Source organism: Andrena cerasifolii, chromosome 13 (assembly GCF_050908995.1).
Source record: "Andrena cerasifolii isolate SP2316 chromosome 13, iyAndCera1_principal, whole genome shotgun sequence".
Taxonomy (NCBI): Eukaryota; Metazoa; Arthropoda; class Insecta; order Hymenoptera; family Andrenidae; genus Andrena; species Andrena cerasifolii.
Genome location: NC_135130.1, coordinates 9,700,556 through 9,718,709, shown reverse-complemented (window position 1 = coordinate 9,718,709; position 18,154 = coordinate 9,700,556). Strand labels below are relative to the sequence as shown.

Here is an 18,154-nt window from a genome sequence, read left to right as displayed (position 1 = left end):
GAGAAGTCGGGACACCTGTCTATCACACCGTGTCCTTGCTCTATATCTCATCAATTTCCTCAATTATTGCAACATAATTACTAATCTGAAGAACCGTCATCTTTGTTTCATAAAAAACTAATTAAAATATATAGGTAGGAGGTAGGGTTTTAAATCTAAAAAAAACTCATAAAATATTTTAAAAATTCAATAGGAAACAACGTAAACACTTTTATTGATTTCAATTTGTCGCCCCCAAATTTGCCCCTCTGGGCAGTTGCCCCGCATGCGCCTCCCTGGATCGAGCCCTGCCAGTCCTCCGCGTACATAAATCACGACTGCTTGCCTCTGCACGCGATTGTCTATGTTCAGATCGCAAGTTCGCAGCGGTTAAAGCTACAACTCGGACGAATTCAGCCATTAAATTCAAATTAACAACCAAGACTTGAATATCCCTTCGGGTCACAAGCTACAGACGCTCGCCGTAAAGAATCGTCACTTGGATCGATGGTTGTCGTTGTATCGCATTCGAAGATGATAATATGATAAAAGTGGCATTCTATCCGTTCAAGTTTATTGCCTTGACACGGTACGAACGGACGATTAAATATGCACGACTCTCTGAAAGACGGTAAGGCTAACGCGTTCACGGTCGACCACGGCTCTTCGGGGTTCACTGATCCCGCAATTCACGGGCGCTGTCGCGGGTTCAGAGTTTAAAAAGCGCTCGGGGCTCGCGAAGTGCTCATTGCTAAGATTCTGGGCATATTCCAGCGTATTATTAAAAATTATTCGGCACTGGACCGCATGGCATGGACCAGGCAGAAACTGCGCGTGGCGTGCAATTCTAGTAGCGTTTCTTCATTAAGAAATGAGGAGGTGAGGGAAATAGAGGAATAACGAGGATAGAGGCGGGGAAATTGGCTAGTAGTGGAATTTGCCTCGATTTGGAATGACGATTACGACTTGGTCGTCTTCCAATTGAAATAACGATGGACGGGACTGTGAACGCTCGTTTCCCAGGATGGGAGCGTTACGTTATCTTCAGTCGCATCAAAAGTTCATTTTGCTGCTCTAAAAAGTTAAAAGGAATGTGTGTTAAAAAAGATAATTGGAAGATATTGTAAGCTAATGTATCGAGCAGTTATATGTTATTTCACAAACAACATCCCACCTTCTTAATAAAAAACAGTGGACTCGATTTCAGGTTATACGACATAAATGACCCCCTCATGTAAATTATGAAGTGTACTGCCTTGAATGTCATCGACCAGTCTTCAACCTTCGGTTAATTCGTCCGTTGCCCTTCTTCTGGCCCTTCACTCATGGCGGCCATGATCTTCAGCTCCCTATCTTCATCTCGAATACGTTGCTACTTTAAAAGCTTAATTAACCATGTACTTTGAACCATTATTTTCAGTATTCTATTTGGTAAAAATTAGGAAAGCCCAGAATTCAATTACTCGAGGAACGAAATTTTAAGACGCGAAACTTTCGAGGTTATGATTACTTCGACCCTCGAGCCCACTCGAGTTTTGTATTCTGCAGCTATTTTGCAGGATAAAGTGATCGTCGAAGTATGTGCATTGCAGTGATTCATGCCGAAGTAAATACGGACGTTCTGACTCTAATTTATGCGACGACGACGTGCGTTTGCAAGCATCGTTTGAAAAAAAAAATACTTTATCCATGTGCATGATAGTAATAAGCAACGAAGACGTACGTACTTTCCGCTACGTTTTATTGTTAGACAAGTGCTAATTGCTCGCACTCTTAAGTATTTTGTTCGCTGCACATAAGTTCTCACTGTTTGGACAGGGAACTTGTGCGTCTTCCCGATTTTTTGTTTACAAGAAACAGTCATTTTATTTTTCTTAGCCAATATTTACTCTTCTCTGTTTAATCTGCGGCTATAAAGTCTCTAGGTGGCAGCATTGAATAAAAAAATTATATAAAACCGAAGGCCACGAAGGGTGTACGCGCTGACCAGACTCTTTAGCGATGGCCATCACTAGCCATCAATTTCTGAAGATATATTCTTCGTACTTCTTCCGCTTGCCTCTGTTCGAACCTTGACTGAATGCTAAGTCGTGGAAATCAAGCCAGTCTTCGTGCATGAATATTGCACATTTTCATTTACTGCTTCTTAGCCTGTAAATTAATTTATATCGCATTATGACGCCAGATTTCCGCGTTAAATTTCCTTCTATCTCGACAACAGTACAGATGAATAGATTATACACAGAGCGAATAAATGAATAAATAACATTGCTGCAACGTAATAAAAATGTACATTGCAAGTGTTGGTAAAACTATGTGCCATAATCTTGTGGAGCGTGAAGGTAATTTGGTTGTAGTGAATGATATGTGTAGCAAACGATCCGTGTATGTAAAAATTCTATACAAGAGGAGGCTGCTCGGTTAATGCATCTTTTATTCAATAGAAATTTGCATCCGGTGAGCTTGAACTCGTTAGAGGTCACGGATTTCTGATGGTCAGGAAAAACAACTAATTCGACGGGGATTTCTGCTCGTAAACGAAATCACGTAGGTCATCCTGTCCATATGTCATCCACGCAACTGGTCCACGTTCTAGTCTCCTCTTCCTCGTCACCGAGACGAGCGTGGACCGCCCGTGTGTCTCATTCAATGTCAAAAACCTGTCACGCAAAGCTGAATCACGTAGAAAGCAAGGACTCGATACGAGAGCACGCTCCTCAGTAGGGGCATTAGCATGATCGAAGGCATAGTGCTCTAGAACCGCGGCGTTCGTGCCACGACTTTATTGATGCAACTAGCTTTGAAAATTCTATACAAAAATCGAGAGGTTGGACTGAAGCAAATGAGGCTCCACTCTGTGGAGTAAGTACGACCCCATTTTGTGCGACACAGTGTACCAAAATGGCGGCGACAGGGGCTCAGGAGACTCATTTCTTTCATCCCCCCTTACGCATTGGCGTTTTATTTATTACAAAAAGGCGATACATATTAGGTTCTGTCAAGGTTGTCGCTTCTGGTACTTAAGAGCTAAGCTGTTCAGCGGTGATCGTATTTTTGTGATACCAAGATCGATGGCGTGGCCCGTTAAAGGGCAACTTTGGCAGTGCTTCTTTTTGTAACTGGTATTGCAGCTACTCTTTTCTTGGCGGACAATGTACCGAGGGAAGTAGTGCACACGTTTACGCTGTATGGTGGCGCAAGCCGGCATCGTCACCACCAAGTCTTTCTTGTGGGTTCTTCTGGCGGGCTCTGGGAACAGCCTATCGTTCAGCAGATACTGCTCCACAGACCCTGAACATTTGGATGACTGCAAGGTGTAGCTCGATCCATGAGTATCGAAGTAATTCTGCTCGCGGAAATTTCCTAGTTCCCGTACTTCCTCGTCCGAGAGATACTCCCCGTCAATATCCTCGAGCCTAGTGTTCACACAGACAGTATGTTGATAATCCTCTGCATCCACGCTGCCTTTTTCCAAAGTTGTTTTTGAGACATTGTCTGTCTTATTGTCGGGGCAGCAAGTACATTTTTTTTGCAGCGACTGCAGTGCTCTTTTACTTTTGACAGACGTTTTTGAACTCGATTTAGTCTTTTTTACATCAGCTACAGATTTCTTAGCAGTGGAACTTCTTTTACATACGTTTTTAGATCTCGTCTGTTTCTTTAAACACACTTGACACGTTCCTTTATTGGACTTGTCTATGCTGTCAGATCCAGAATACTGGTCTTTCTCGATGCTTTCTACATTTTTCACTACTTTCGCGAATGATTTTGATTTTGTTAGGTGATCATTAATTTCTGACTCTTTGTCAGTTCTTGACCGACCCTTGGAATCGCCATTGGGTATAGTCTTTCTCGCCATAAGCTCGTGATAGCATGGGCATCTAGGATACACTTCTGGATTGTCGCCAGTGGCATGCAGAAGGGAAACTTTGCTCTGGACATTGCGCAGAAACTGAGATCTAGGTGCGTAGTTTATATTTTGCACTCGTCGCAAAGTTTCACAGCTGATGGATGAACTTAAAGGTGACTTTTCACCGTTATCCTTTGCAATAGGTGGATTGAAGTCAGCGTGGCTTTTACAATGCTTGCAAGGCAAAGCTTGTTTGTATTGTGTCCTAGCTGATCGCAGCTGTAGCTTTTTAATTTCAGGATTGCAGTAACATTCTCTCACAGGTTTTCTGTGAATACTTTTTGGGAAACATCGTTCATCGCAATGTTTCTTCTTTGATGATACCAGTACTCTTTTGGCGGTTGATATATTAGGCATTGATACAGGATTGTGGTTCAAGCTATTACAAAAATAATCTGGGCATAAAGCTGCGCCAACACTGCTCGAATCGTTTCTCAAATTCCATGACTCAACACGTCTTTTGTAGAAGAAATTCTGATCATCTATATCATTTTTGTAATATTCTCTCAATGTCCTACAAATGAAGAATAAGAAAGAATAAGATACCTAATACAATAAGTAATTACTACATGCTACACAGCATCACGGATAACTAATATTACTCACACATCCTGTGAGTATAGTTTCTTAATTTCTTTCTTAACCTTCTTTGAATTTCTGTCTGCTTGTGCTAACAGGAGTCTGCTTCTCTTGCGCAAGATATTTATATGGTCATTAAAGTTTTCATCCATATGATCATGACATACGTGCCTATTGACAAAGACCTCTTTAGTTTGCTTCTTAGAATATCCAGTGAGTCCATAAAGAACACATAATCAACAAACTGAATTAAGTAGGATAGAAAAAACTGAACTTTGTCCTATCTTGTTACTTCCGTAAAAATTCCAAAGAACAAACTAAATAAATGGGATATAACGAATCCACGAAGTCTGGTAAGGATAATAACAATTCATCACTACGTACATTCATCTTTTCTTGAAGATCATTGACATTTCTAAACCGCTCCAAATCATTACCGTAACATCTGGCGCTCATACTACGAATTCCCACGGCAAGGCGCTTATTTTTGTAGAGCAATCGCTGATAACGAGCGCCGTCTATGAACAGGGAGGCTCGGTCCAGGCTGGCCACGACAAGGGACGAAGTTTTTTTTTCCCAAATTCTCCGCGAATGAAAGAAAAAAAAACTGCCCCGTTCTGTTTACATCGTTCGTTCGAAACACGAGCGTTTCTTGGAAGGATGGGAAGGGGGATGAGTCTCGATCATTTTTTAAAAAAGTCCGTCGAGCTGTGCTCGAAGGTCGCGGGGCAATCGCGGGGATAGTTCTTTATCGCAGCCATGTTGGAGGAACGCGTTGGACGCGGCGTACGTTACGATGTATCGTCGTCGCTCCAGGAGTATTTTTTAATTTAATTAACCGTCCCGTGTTTTCTGACAACGTTCTGTCTTAAGAACAGCTCTGTGATCTGAGTTCAAACGAGAATATGAGTCTGAAAGCGTAATTACGACTGACTTGCTGGTCGATCGCCACTCGGCGGCGTTTATCATAGGTTAGAAACGTTCGCATGTGTTAATCTGAAAGGCGCGTACCTCGAGCGTTCGTTTACGACACGATGAATTTCCCTGGGAACAATGCGGTACAGGGGATCCTCCCTCAGTTCTCCGAATTATCGGCTCAGTCCAATTCAATCCCAACGTCCAAGTTCGCCAGTGGCGATAATACTCAAGGTGGGCAGACTCCTGTTTATATCACTGCCACAGCATCGAATCCAACGAAACAGTGTCTGATAATGAATTCGACGAACAAGTACACAGGGCCGCTACTTCCCTGGCCTGACCCAAATACCCTGATGCAGCTTTGTGAGAAGCAGGGCATTCAGACTATCAACATTCCTAATTATAATCAGAACAACACGATACTGGGTGTTCAGTCGAACAGTTTGCCCAGGAGGATCATACCCAACGTGTACTTGCCGTCTGGATCGCAACCAGAGAATGTTAAGCTGGACGTGGACACGAGAACTGAGACTGAGATGAAAACGTCTGCCATGCAAGACTCTCAAGCTCAGCTGCAGCAGCAAAACGCCATGGCAGAGTATTTCCAGAAGTTGCAAGCCACTACTCTTCCATTGACCCTGCAGCAGTTGATTAAACTCCAAACGGAGCAAGTGAAGAAAGAAAAGACTGACGATGATAAGATAGAAATCCCACAGAACAATATTCTTAACATTCCCAGTGTTCCGGTCTTCAGAAACACTCAGTTACAAAATGGGAACACCTTTATGAGCTCCGATCAAATGATGCCAACCATGCATCCAAACGACCTGAACATGCATGTGGAGAACCAGCAAGAAAACGACGGCACCATGCAAAGTATAAAGGTCGAGCAGCAAATACAGACGGACTCGCCTAAAACCGAGAAAAAAATGAAATTCCGAGCGAAAACGGGAGAGATTAAGATCAGCGTCGCTTTAGATGGGTCGACGCTTTATTGCTGTCCAGAGTGCAATTTGGCGTTCCCGGATAAGGCGGAAATCGAGCAGCATATACAGGCTCATATACAAGTATGTATTACGCTGCATTGGTGCGCCGATTTGATGCCACACGAATCCCAAAAATTGTCATTTTTGTTAAAATCATTGTCAATTTCGTGTTACAGGAACGTAAGTACCAATGCAAGGAATGCGGCGCTATGTTGAAAAGGAAAGAACACCTCGACCAGCACATGCGTGGTCACTCGGACGAGCGGCCGTTTAAGTGCCCAGTGTGCCAAAAGGCATTCAAGAGAAACGAACATTTAACGAGGCATTACGTTATTCACTCCGGTGATAAGAATTTCACGTGCTCCGTATGCCAGAAGGCCTTTTCCAGGAAGGATCACTTGAACAAACACACTCAAACACATTTAGGGATCAGAAAGAATAGAACGAAAAAAGAGACATTCTTTATAGAGCAAAAAGAGCCGTACGAGAAGGCTACCGAAGTTTCCACAATGCCTAAGCAAGAAGTGAATTTCGTATTGAAGGAGGGAGGTTTCATGAAACAAGAACCTAATTTCCTTCAGTACATACAGAACCTTCAGAAAGATCCTAATCTGATACACACATTTTCGTCGTTTAAAGAGCAGGCGATAAGAGAGGCGAATCTTTTGCAACAGCAGGCTGTCAATATGAACGATATTCTGCCCCAAAACACGAGGTACTTAATGCCATCTTAGTCATAAATCAATCTCGATATAAGTCTAAAGCAATAAAGGCTGTTTACAAAGAGTGTTTGGGTTTAGCACAAATAGAAAATTCGTTAGACATGTTAGGAATTGGAGCACATCCTAGAACTTGAATTCGAACATTGAAAAGAAAGTTTGGGGCAGCACTAAAAATTTATGAGTGGCTCGACTTCGAGCGTTAATACTTGGCCTGCTTTTCGTTCCGCGAAGAAAGAAATTTAATAAAATTCCAATCCAGTAATAGCTGTACTGAGCAATAACGCGATCTCTAAAGCGCATGCCCAGCAGTAGTAAAAGTGAGTATTTGTGTGGATAACGCTGGCTACTGGATGGCTGCGCAACTAGGGACCTCCCGCACCCTCTTAACTCCTCCCACAAGTCGCACTAGTGCTCGGTACACGTATAGTATTCGGAATTTCCATGAACAATACGTTTGTGTTCTCAGCGAACACCAGATGAATAGCGAACATGAGATTAATTCTTCGAGATTGTCCGCCATGTTAGCCTGTTTGAGTCTAATAACGATTTGGTACTTGAGGAAAAGAAGTAATTTATATGAGTGCCCACCGTCTGTCTTATTTAAACTAGCTTTAAAGAAAATAGTTTGTTTACTGATTCTAGTCTACGATCATAACAATTAAAGATAATAGCGCGAGCATGATCCTCCTCGCGAGTTCTGCGCGCGATTTTTGATCTAGTTTGGGAATACGTTCGGATCGTAACGCAATCAGTATTGCTGAATGAGACACGTAAAGCCAATCTGCCATTAGGATAATGACTTTTTCGAACGAGTACCAATAGCGAGTAATATTATACTACCGATAAATGTTATACAATTTGTAGAATAATTGTGTACATAAATTTGAAGCAAATTTTACCTGAAAGAGAGTCGATAGATACGTTGTTTGAACTTGATCTCTGATTCGTCCGTGTTCATCTTTAACGACAAATATATAGCGCATATTTTAAGGATTTATCACTCACACACCACACTGCAATGTATTTCTTTTTTAACTTTTTCATGCAGGAATAACTTTTACAGGTACTTTGACAAAAATTGATCCAAGTTTTTTTTAACATTTTTTTTATAAAATTTAATCTCGCAATTAACCAGTTTAACCAAAGAGTGTGAATTATATATTTGGTTAAATGATAGGATTTTAATATATTCTGTTTATACTGTACTTAGAATTTTATATTTTAGGCAGGCTTCCACTACTTCTGACTTCTTATACTTCTGACATCTGTAGTGTCATGCATGAAAGAGTTGAATAGACTTTCTATTGACCTTTGATACAGTAAAATTGCTCAAAATTAATTTGAAAATTAAATATTGGGTTGTCAAGAAATTCTATGGGTTCTTAGTAACTAAAGCTTGTAGAAATCAAAAGAATTAATCGTGCATCGAACAACCAGATTATATATTTTTAACTATTAATTCAGTCTAAGGTGGCAAATTTTTTAGCTAATATTTAAAAAATAGTAGTTTATTGACAACCCATTTTAATCTACGGTGGAACTACACATGCTGGCAAGTAGTCTTTATCCACAAATTGGAAAAGCTTTCGCGTGACTCGAGATTATGAGACTTGTGATTGTGTTCAAGAACGATGAATCACCTTCCAAATGTCTGTTAGGTGCATTTGAGATTAGGACGAATTGATTAGAACTGCGGATGGCGCTAAACTCATGCCGCGTTAAAATAGAACCAAAGACTTTGAGTGTACGAGAAGTAGCAGTATTCTATCTCTTCTTCCTAAACTTCTTTCAATCTCCTGTTTCTTCCTTAACCCAGGGAGGGCAGAGCTCGAATCATATCCCGCCATTGCATACACACTTCTCTATCAGACATTCATTTCACGATTCGCCCACATAAAGATCGCCCATAATCACGCCCACCCTGAGTTAAGAGAGCAGCCATTCACCTTTCCAACTAAAGTTAGTTAATTAGAGTAAGATAATAACGATGTTCACAATCGTGGCCATGTCAGTGAGCATCATACGTAAGACGATACAATGACAAAATATTTTACCAATGGATACGCATTTTACAGCAAGGTGTTACTCGACAAACGATTGTTATTGTATGATACAATGATTGCCAAAAAAGTTGACGAACAAGAGGTAACACATGTATTTTTCAGACCAAGATATTTTTGAATAAAATAAGTGTAAAGAAAATGTATCAATTCATCTACCTATTTCAATCAAATGCTGCTTCCTGTACTGTTGCTATATATAGCCCTAGCTAATTTAGAATAGACCCCATAGGTGATGCCCAGAAGTGACCCAAGCCAGTCAACAAGATGTCTGCTCAGCGTGATTGGAAGCTGGAAGCTGGTCTTTGGGGTGACGATTTCGACATCTCGATCCGGGTTCTCCGGTTCATCGTCCAACTCCAGTGGTTTCAGTGGTTCCAAGGATTCCAGGCGATCCAGGGGTTGGATATCGTTCACCCAATCCTCGTCACTGCTGGTCAGGAGTGTTCCTTCAGTTCGGCGAGACTCTTCTGCCCCGTTTAAACCTCTGCCTTGTGAGATCTGTTGCATCCGGTTGGACCAGATCAGTTTCAACGCCTCTGCTTCAGAATCAGGCGCGTCATTGGCCAGAATTTTCTCCACGTTGGTGGTGTTCTTTGGCTTCCGGAATACGAAGTCGTAAGTGGCACGTAACTTGCCCAGAAGCTTGTCCAACGGTTTCGGCTCGTTACTTACACGCTGATGGTACTCGATAGCCTCCTGGACCGGAAACAGCTTCGTTATCTGTGGCCTCGACTGCACTCCCCATCCAGAGAGCTGGAAATGCAGACCGGTTTGCATTCGTTATTGAAAATCGAAGTGGCTTAATTCGGAGACAGTTTGAGGGTACTGGAAGGAAGAATGGGGCTTATTGGGGGATTTCTTATCGGTTCCCCTTCGATTCTCCCCTTTGAACCTTGTTACTTCTATTACTTTAATTGAGTGCACTAACCGAAAATGGATACCCGGTCGAAAGCGGCGCTACTAGGCGGTTCGATTTAGTTCTCACGTGGCTCGTCGTCTCGATTTGGTGTTAGATCGAATTAATTCAGTGTGAGTGAATTACATAGTGAAATGTGGATTGTTTTACTTACGCAGAGGAGCCAAAATCCTAGGAGTAGAGTCCGCATGTTCCCTTGAGAGTGGTCAACTGTTCTCTCGATTATTCCTTTCGATCGAGGTGTGCCCAACGACTGAAGGACCCATTGATTTCAAAATCCATTTATACCACTGTGCAATACAATGGCGTGGAGCCCCGATCACGGGAATTCGATGAACTGTGCATCACCATTGTTCTCGCTCCACGCCTTTGCTTTCTGGACAAACCATTGACACAGAATTGCTTAACGAAATCGTTATTCTAGGCACGTAACGTTGCTCCGTGGTCTCTGCCAGCTCATATTGCCAATGCTGTAAACAATATCGCCTCTATCGAACAGCAAGTCAAAATAGTTTGCACGAATTTGCAGAATTTTTTGTTGAAATTTGTGTTATTCAAAAATATTGTTGTATTTCACTTGTAGTAGATACGACTATGCTCTTTACATATTGATCTATAAATGATACATCAATTTTGCCAGTTCAAATGTTACTTGTTAAATTTATTTAAAGTTCACGTAAAAAAATTTCATTTTAAGTAACAGTTAAGACGTGTATTAAATGACTGAAAGATCATTGAGCATCAGAACGTGTTAATATGTAACTAATTTCGAGTGTACTTGTAATGATGATTTTATTAAGCATATATGTAGGTATGCTATACAGTTGTCGACAAATGTATCAAGCATGAGTCAACGTCATTGTATTCACAATTAGTGGAATAAATAATGAGCATTGTGGTTCAGTGAGTCAACAGGGTAATCACGTTTAAAAGCTTTATTGAATATTAATTATACATGAACAGTATTCTTGGATGCAAATCCAAACACAAAATAATTTTAGATACAAGTGCTTCACGAATTCCTTCTTAGACGTTCAGCCTCTGTTACAGTAGGAGCAAGATCAATTGGCCGCTCAAGGCAGCTTCCGTCACCACGAGTACACTTAGCGGTATGGTGGGGATAGCCCCCTCCGTTCACTCTAATCGTAGAGGGGTGAAGAACCTGTTAAATAATCGTAATACTGCCACGAGTAATCAGACATAACTTGAACGAGCAGTGTTAATTAACATTTAATAAACCCGCAAGACAGAAAACGCAGTGTTATCACCAGATACTTCTACAGTACACCATTAAACATTTAAGGTGCAGTAGAGTAGAATTCCCTCACTCGATTCGATTCGTCTCATATTCGCGTCACGTTGCATCAGTGGCTCTTTGCGGTGTGTTACAGAGGCTTGATTTACATATTCGAGGTACTGCATTGATTTATCAATAGTGACTGTTAAGGTGAGTAACGCAGAGGGAGCAGGGTCCTCAGTTCCTTGCTGAGGGTAGCCGAGGGATTATCAAGATCACGGATGGTCTGCGAAGTCCTCGTCTTAGCGTCCGCCCTTGTCAGTTCGTTCCGTTCCAAAACCTTATCCAGGATCTTCTTCAGCTGGGGCGCGATTCCTCCTTCGGCGGAGGTCTCCAGGCTGTTCAGCACTTCGTCGGAGTAGCCGGTGTACTTGCCGAATCCCTGCTTCCTGGCGTCCTTGCTCAGGGAGTCGTACAGGTTGGCGAGTTGCTGAAGAGTAGCACTCGGCGGCAATTTGGACCGCCTCAAGTAGCTGATTAGGCTCGGCCTTGGCACTTGCGTCACCTTCTCGCCCAGCCGCGTGAACCTGCAAAGGGGGATTGTCGCGGGGTGTGTCATTAGCTATTTGGGTTTCCCGCTTTCCTCTAGGATCATCAAATTAGGCGGGTAGTTGAACATTTTTAACACAAACTTCACCTGTTCTCGTCATCCTCTTCCTCCACGGCGTCCGCCCTATTCACAGGAACCCCAGACGAGATCTTCGACTCCCCAAAAGGTATAGTGTCCTCGTCCTCGAACTCGGACGGTGTGGGTTTCACGATTTCGTAGACGTTTTTCACCACACTCTCGATTGTCGGTTTTTTCTTCCCCTGTGCGACTTCAGCCACAGATTCCCCTTGGTCCAAGGGTGAGGTAGGAGGATTCCTCGACTCGGTCGTCGCTTCCACCTTCGTTTCCGTCACGGAGGTGGATTCCGCGTAAGTGGAGGACGAGCTCCATTCCTGATTCTCTTCAGGGACTTCTTGATTCGTTTCTTGAACACCGTACACGTCTTCCGCTGCCTCATAATTCGCTTCCGGCGTGGCATAGTTCGTCTCTGGCGTCTCCTCGTTCACCTCTGGTGCCTCCTGATGGCTGGAACTCTCCTCGGTTCCGTGGCTCGCGGAATCAACCATCGATTCGTAGCCAATTTCAACCGACTTCGTCGAACTTTCCACCCCCTTTGATCTATCATCTTCCCCTTTCGTTTCTTCGTTCGAACGCGTCGTTACCTCCGAAGAAATGGTCGACGACTCTTGAATACCTGTTTGCTGATACTGTGTCACGCGAGAAATCGGTGTGGTTACGGTGCTGGAACTCTCTGTAGCGTTTTCCGCTCGGAGGAGCTTCAGTTGTTCTACAGCATGGAATATTACCTATGAAAGGTGCATTTTAAGTCGAGAATTTCTTCTGAGAAAGGTAGTAGGGGAGATTATAGTAGATAACACAAAAAGGGGCTAAGAAAAGGTGCTAATAGTAATATAGTCCCGATAAGAGAAATTGTCAGCCCAAGGTCGCTGTCCCCACTTAGACGTATTGGGCGGAGTCAAGAAGAAGGGGCGGAGCGAGGATAGTCGGGTGCAGTGGTAGGGAAAGGTACTCCCAGTGTCCTTGAGCGTCCACCTGATTTTACTCTAAATTTAACGGTATCAATAATACATTGAAACGGAATTTTAATTGAATTTCTCAATTTCTTCAAATTCTTTCTTCTTAGAGCATCTTACCCCTTCTTTACATCGTTTCTGCGCGCGCTCTTGGAGATAATTAAGCAACACTAATTTAATCTAGTGGTAAAGTACTCCCCAGGCGGATAGAACGCGATGAACATTTAATTCTTAATGGAATTGTCAACATAAACTTGTCCACTGTAAATACGATTAAGTTCCGTTTAATTAAGGCGCCAGACTCACCTGCATGGCCGCGGGGAGATACGAATCCGAGTACATGGGCTTCGCAAAAGCTGGTGGGTTCCTGGTAACTCCACCGATTGCCTGGAGCACGAATTTTAATTAAATTAAATTGTCGCGCCCACAAAATAAAATATTAGAAATAAGGTACTGTTAAAAAAGGATATGCAGAACAAGCCAAAACTGTTTTAGTCCGTGAATTTTGCAAGAAAATGTCTACAGTTTCCTGTTTGCATTATTTCTTGCCGGTCAAAATTATAACAAGCCCCCCACTGGTGGAGGACCAATTCTGCACCAAAATATCTCACCTCTCGGAAGAGTAGAACCACGAACAAGCTGCAAACAACCCTCATGATGACCTTAACACCTTCAAATCCTCAGGATCCTCTCAAATCTCTATGAAACAAGACCTATCCGAGGACCAGCCCTCCACCCTTCACAGAATTCGTGCAGGGCTCTCTACCAAGCCAAAGATATCAGCTTCCGCTTCGAATCGTGGCCGGGAGATCAGGAAGAACACTTTCAGACGAGGTGCCAACACCAGCGTCCCATTACAGGCCCATTGTCGACTTGGATTGATCGATTGCTCGATTGTTCTGCCTCGTTCCACACCGTTCCCTCAATAGTACGAAACTGGATGGCAGGAGGATGGACTCGGAACCCTCTGGACACCTCGATTTTCCTTGGTCAGGTGAAGGCTCGCGGTCGAGCGTCGGGACAAGACTGGTCTCGAACAGAACTCGCTAACGGTTCCAGCTCGTCCTCGGTGTCGCACACCTATGTTCCGCGTGATCGCATACATGAAACGACCACGGCTCGCAGAAGCATTAATTGCATGACGAGGAAGACGGAGAGGTGGCTGGTCCCGACTGTCCGTGACACTTAAATTAAGTTGCGATCGGTATGCTGTGCGTGTCCCTGAACCCGACCGCTTTTTCCGCTATGCACCCGGGCCGTTTCGCGTCTTCGTACCCCAGCGAAGTGTGGTGTACGATGATGGGGCCACCTATAGTTTTCTTGGTGTCTACATGATTTGACCAACTGAGTCGGTGATTATATTACAATGCAGGGAAGTTCAAGTTTGATGGAAGTAATAGGTTACTAGACTCCTAATCTGCCCTGACCCGGATCGTTCTCTACCATTTTGGCCACCATGTATTTTACAATACACAGTGAAATCTCCTATCTTATTACCTATTTACCCCTACAATTCGCGAAGTCGCAATTCTATTCCGGATAATCGAAGGATCTACGGAATGCAATTCAACGAAATCGAGAGAATCTGTCGCAGGGGATAAGTGGCCATCAACTCAGTGGCCTGAAGAACAAGATTGGGACTTTCGTTTTCGGGAGACTGCGGCCTTGCACAAGGCTATCGAGTGAGGATTCAAAGGGGAGAGGAAAAGGGAGAAAAAGGAATGGAACTATACTCGTTCGATCGGGTTGCAGCTTCAAGGCGGTTCGGTTATGGAACTCGGTGGAATAAAATCGAAGAAAAATAATCGACCGGTTCTCGCGGGATCGCTTCGAGGTTCGCCTCGTTCCAGTTCGCAGCCTTCGATCCAACATTTTGGAATTCCACAAAGCAATTCTAGATGGAAATCTTGGAATCTAGAATCCATGGTAAACTTGGATGAGAATAAAAGGCAACTTGTTTACAAAAGAACTTCAATTTCACTTCGGTTGCAACGTGAAGAGATATTCAACATTAATGAGCTACTCTGTTACATGAGTAGAACGTGCCTACAATTTGGTAATGGCGTTCTTATCTGGGAGTTATAGGGGTACCCTCATACGATAAAGGGAGTCATACGTATAGGAAGCGCTATATATTCCGCTCGCAGTCTCTGCACCGCTTTATACAGTTGTACTTGGATTATTACGTTTCGTGGAAATTCCTTTGAAGTCATTGGAACGGGATCTAGTGCTGCCTAGTGAATACAGACTGGAGAAAATGCCGTCGAAGTTGGTTTCCCTGTTGATTTTGATGGTAAGGGAATTCCAAAACAGTAATCTTTTAACAAACAGTTTCGCTGTGGATTTTCGATTTGTGTATTCGAAATTTTTAGTATAGTATGCAACTAGTGATACAAAAAGGGTGAATTGCGTATTATTATCGAGGTACACACAGAGATACATATCGCTTTTGTATTCCTTTTGTTACATGCTGTAACGTAAGTACCATTATTCGAATTTATTCCCATTTCTACCTGTCGTGGCTCATCGCTTCATCGATTTTCTATTATTACGCGGAAACCAATTAATTATAACGAGAGAAATGCCTTTTCCTTCTTTGTTGAATATTCAGGTCATTGGAATACACGCAAATCCTGTAGATGAATCGCTCGACGACTCTATTAACCAAATTGATAATGGGGTGAAAAGTGTGGGTCAAGACTCTGATCCTACGCCAACTTCGAATGACGCGGCGGCTCAAAACGTAAGGGTGTGAGAATTAATTCCCTTCAGCCCTCTAAACTACCTAAATGAAACTCTACACTGCACCTAACCTGCACCTCACCCAGGCCTAATTAGGACTGGCGCTGCGGACCACCTGGTGCAGCTAAATCAAAGTCTAACTTCACCCAACAATACACACACACAATGGAATCTAGAATACTACAGAACCTGCTTTAAGTCATTTCGCAAAACCTTTATGCAACAATAACTCAAACTCGGATGCAAAACAGCAACCCAAACACACTTCCACCTAATAGCCAATATTCCTCTCAACACTATTACCCGGTTCCCCATAAATATCAGAACTTTATCTCTCAAAAGAACCTTCCACCATCACTATAATTCGAACACATTTACAGCTCGAAGCGTCTACCACAGCAAAACCCGGATTTCTCACATGGTTCTTGACGCCATTGACACAAAACGTTCATTTCTCGCCCCAATCCTTCCTCCAAGACCGTATCGTCCAACTGAAGGAGACGCTGAACAATCTAGGAGTGCAGGTGCGGGATTACCAGCAGAATGGCAAGCAACTGAGCAACGCAAATGGACTGCTGCAGATAGTGGGCCCGAATGATTCGGGTTTCTTCACGAACAGGCTGGAGCCAGCTGGATTTTTCGGCGGGAATGGCTGGCTGGCGAATAAGGGCGGTATTTTGGGGGGTCCTGGAGCGATTATCTCCACTGGCAGTGTTTTAACAGATTACCCTACACCGTACAGACGAAGAAAGTAGGAAAGAGACGGGATCTTGGCAGCAATGCTTTATTGTACATCTCCAATCAGTTTTGCGGGCATATATGCGGGGTGACTGAGTACTCCAAGTTATAAGCCGCCAAGTGTTTTAGGGGGCGATAAAATGAACATTTTTGCTTAGTACCATTTTGCGATACGACGTCATGCAGCAAAATTACAGGCCTTTGAAAATTAGGTTAGCAGGGGTGCTGTAGATAGGCAATCCATCGCTCATTTGCTGCCTACGGGCGCACGCTGCTCAACGGATTGTCTATCACCAGACATTCTGCGACCTAATTTTCAGAGGCCTGTAATTCTGTTACACGACGTCCTGTAGCGAGATGGCGATAAGAAAAATGTTTATTTTATCGTTGTGGGTAGCATCCTATATTCGTGATACGAGAGTGAAATGATATGAGAAAAGAGCCAAATGAGAAGCGGATGAAGAGATAAGTGCCTAATGGAGTTAGCTCAAGTTTCTCCTCCTATCGAGAACCGAAGAAATAAAACGAAACGAAGTGAATAAAGGAAATAGGTATTTACAAAAAATAAAGTAAATAAATTATCGCGGAACGTGCTCGGGAAAAGGGGGAATTGCACGTTTGTTGTTTGTTCGTTTACCTGCTAGGTTTAAGTGGCCCAGAAGAAAGCTTCCAATATATAAGCATCGCTCAAGGATTGGAGAAAATCCGTTTTCGACAACGTATAGGGGTGAAGGTATTTTTCAATAACTTCCTTTTACTTTTCTGAAATACAAATTGCTTAATGACCAGGAATTAAAATACGAAATTCCCTTCTCGTTAGAAATTAAGTTAATATTCATTTGGACCAAGCCTTCGCCCAAAAATTCGCCACGTGCGGCGCGATGAAAAAATAGAATGACCTCATCGTTTAAAATTAATTAACGAATTCTTCGCGCCCTTGTGGCACAGTGCAATCGTGTATTGTAATGGCGACCGCAATTCCACGAAAATTGTTACCACCCGCGTACAGAGAGGCGCCCGCCACGTCGATATCAAAGTTTTAACGAGCTGTCTACTGTTCTCTGTTTCAAAGTGCACACCGCGCGCCGCATAATACGTACGCACTCATGCCTCTACCCAGATTTCGAATTGTGATGACCTGAAACGTATCGCAGGATAGCACATACCACGCTTCGTTCTCGACAATAATGCCAAATATCCGCGCGTTTTCGAGGAACATTCACAATTCCAAGGACCAGCCTTTGGAATCACGAGGAAGCTCTATTACAGCAAGTATATCGTTTCCGGGAAAATTGGAATTTGATGGTAATTGAATTAATCAACCCCAGAGTGCCCTCTCGCCTCGTAGCAATTAAGATTCCCTATCGATTACCTCGGCCTGTCCAGGTAAAAGGAAAAATATCGTCAAAATACTTGGCCTATAAAAGTAATCGTAATTTTTTATTGTTTGCGCAGTAAATAATTAAGATTGTACACCACAACGTGGTCGAAAAGGGCGTGAAAACATTGAAAAAAAAAATTATTAAACATATTTTTTAATATTTAATTCTATTTTTCACAAGAGTGATATTCGAATACAGAATTTGCTGCTTGAATCACATATGAAATCCAACGGTGTCGTCAAAGAGTTCATAAAGTTGGAGGATATGCACATTCTTCCCGCATGGATGGAGATTATTGCGTAGAAACAAAGGCGTACACGTTAACGAATTCGCGAGCG

General features: G+C 42.9%; 5 protein-coding genes across 6 annotated transcripts; 2 read left to right on the top strand and 3 right to left on the bottom strand.

The window, feature by feature from the left end:
• Positions 1 to 2,396: 2,396 nt before the first annotated feature.
• Positions 2,397 to 4,983, bottom strand: LOC143375627 (uncharacterized). Of its 2 annotated transcripts, none has more exons than XM_076824940.1 (3): positions 4,853 to 4,983; positions 4,496 to 4,639; positions 2,397 to 4,403 (listed from the first exon to the last, which is right to left on the bottom strand). In XM_076824940.1, coding segments are annotated over exons 1-3 (1,572 nt in total). In that variant the 5' UTR covers positions 4,855 to 4,983; the 3' UTR covers positions 2,397 to 2,977. The 2 variants fall into 2 exon arrangements, with proteins under 2 accessions (XP_076681055.1, XP_076681056.1); XM_076824941.1 differs by having other exon boundaries at positions 4,496 to 4,785; positions 4,853 to 4,970.
• A 115-nt stretch (positions 4,984 to 5,098) lies between these two features.
• LOC143375628 (uncharacterized) lies at positions 5,099 to 9,296 on the top strand. The gene is made up of 2 exons (XM_076824942.1): positions 5,099 to 6,453; positions 6,549 to 9,296. The coding sequence occupies exons 1-2, from the start codon at positions 5,503 to 5,505 to the stop codon at positions 7,104 to 7,106; spliced, it is 1,509 nt and encodes a 502-aa protein (XP_076681057.1). The 5' UTR covers positions 5,099 to 5,502; the 3' UTR covers positions 7,107 to 9,296.
• Positions 9,297 to 9,311: 15 nt separating this feature from the next.
• On the bottom strand, positions 9,312 to 10,433 carry LOC143375629 (uncharacterized). The gene is made up of 2 exons (XM_076824943.1): positions 10,228 to 10,433; positions 9,312 to 9,910 (listed from the first exon to the last, which is right to left on the bottom strand). The coding sequence occupies exons 1-2, from the start codon at positions 10,261 to 10,263 to the stop codon at positions 9,323 to 9,325; spliced, it is 624 nt and encodes a 207-aa protein (XP_076681058.1). The 5' UTR covers positions 10,264 to 10,433; the 3' UTR covers positions 9,312 to 9,322.
• A 567-nt stretch (positions 10,434 to 11,000) lies between these two features.
• On the bottom strand, positions 11,001 to 14,231 carry Impe3 (Ecdysone-inducible gene E3). Its single transcript, XM_076825952.1, has 4 exons — positions 13,566 to 14,231; positions 13,261 to 13,341; positions 12,008 to 12,726; positions 11,001 to 11,897 (listed from the first exon to the last, which is right to left on the bottom strand). The coding sequence occupies exons 1-4, from the start codon at positions 13,608 to 13,610 to the stop codon at positions 11,516 to 11,518; spliced, it is 1,227 nt and encodes a 408-aa protein (XP_076682067.1). The 5' UTR covers positions 13,611 to 14,231; the 3' UTR covers positions 11,001 to 11,515.
• Positions 14,232 to 15,034: 803 nt separating this feature from the next.
• Positions 15,035 to 16,707, top strand: LOC143375718 (uncharacterized). The gene is made up of 3 exons (XM_076825116.1): positions 15,035 to 15,247; positions 15,566 to 15,697; positions 16,077 to 16,707. The coding sequence occupies exons 1-3, from the start codon at positions 15,212 to 15,214 to the stop codon at positions 16,449 to 16,451; spliced, it is 543 nt and encodes a 180-aa protein (XP_076681231.1). The 5' UTR covers positions 15,035 to 15,211; the 3' UTR covers positions 16,452 to 16,707.
• The last annotated feature ends 1,447 nt before the right edge of the window (positions 16,708 to 18,154 follow it).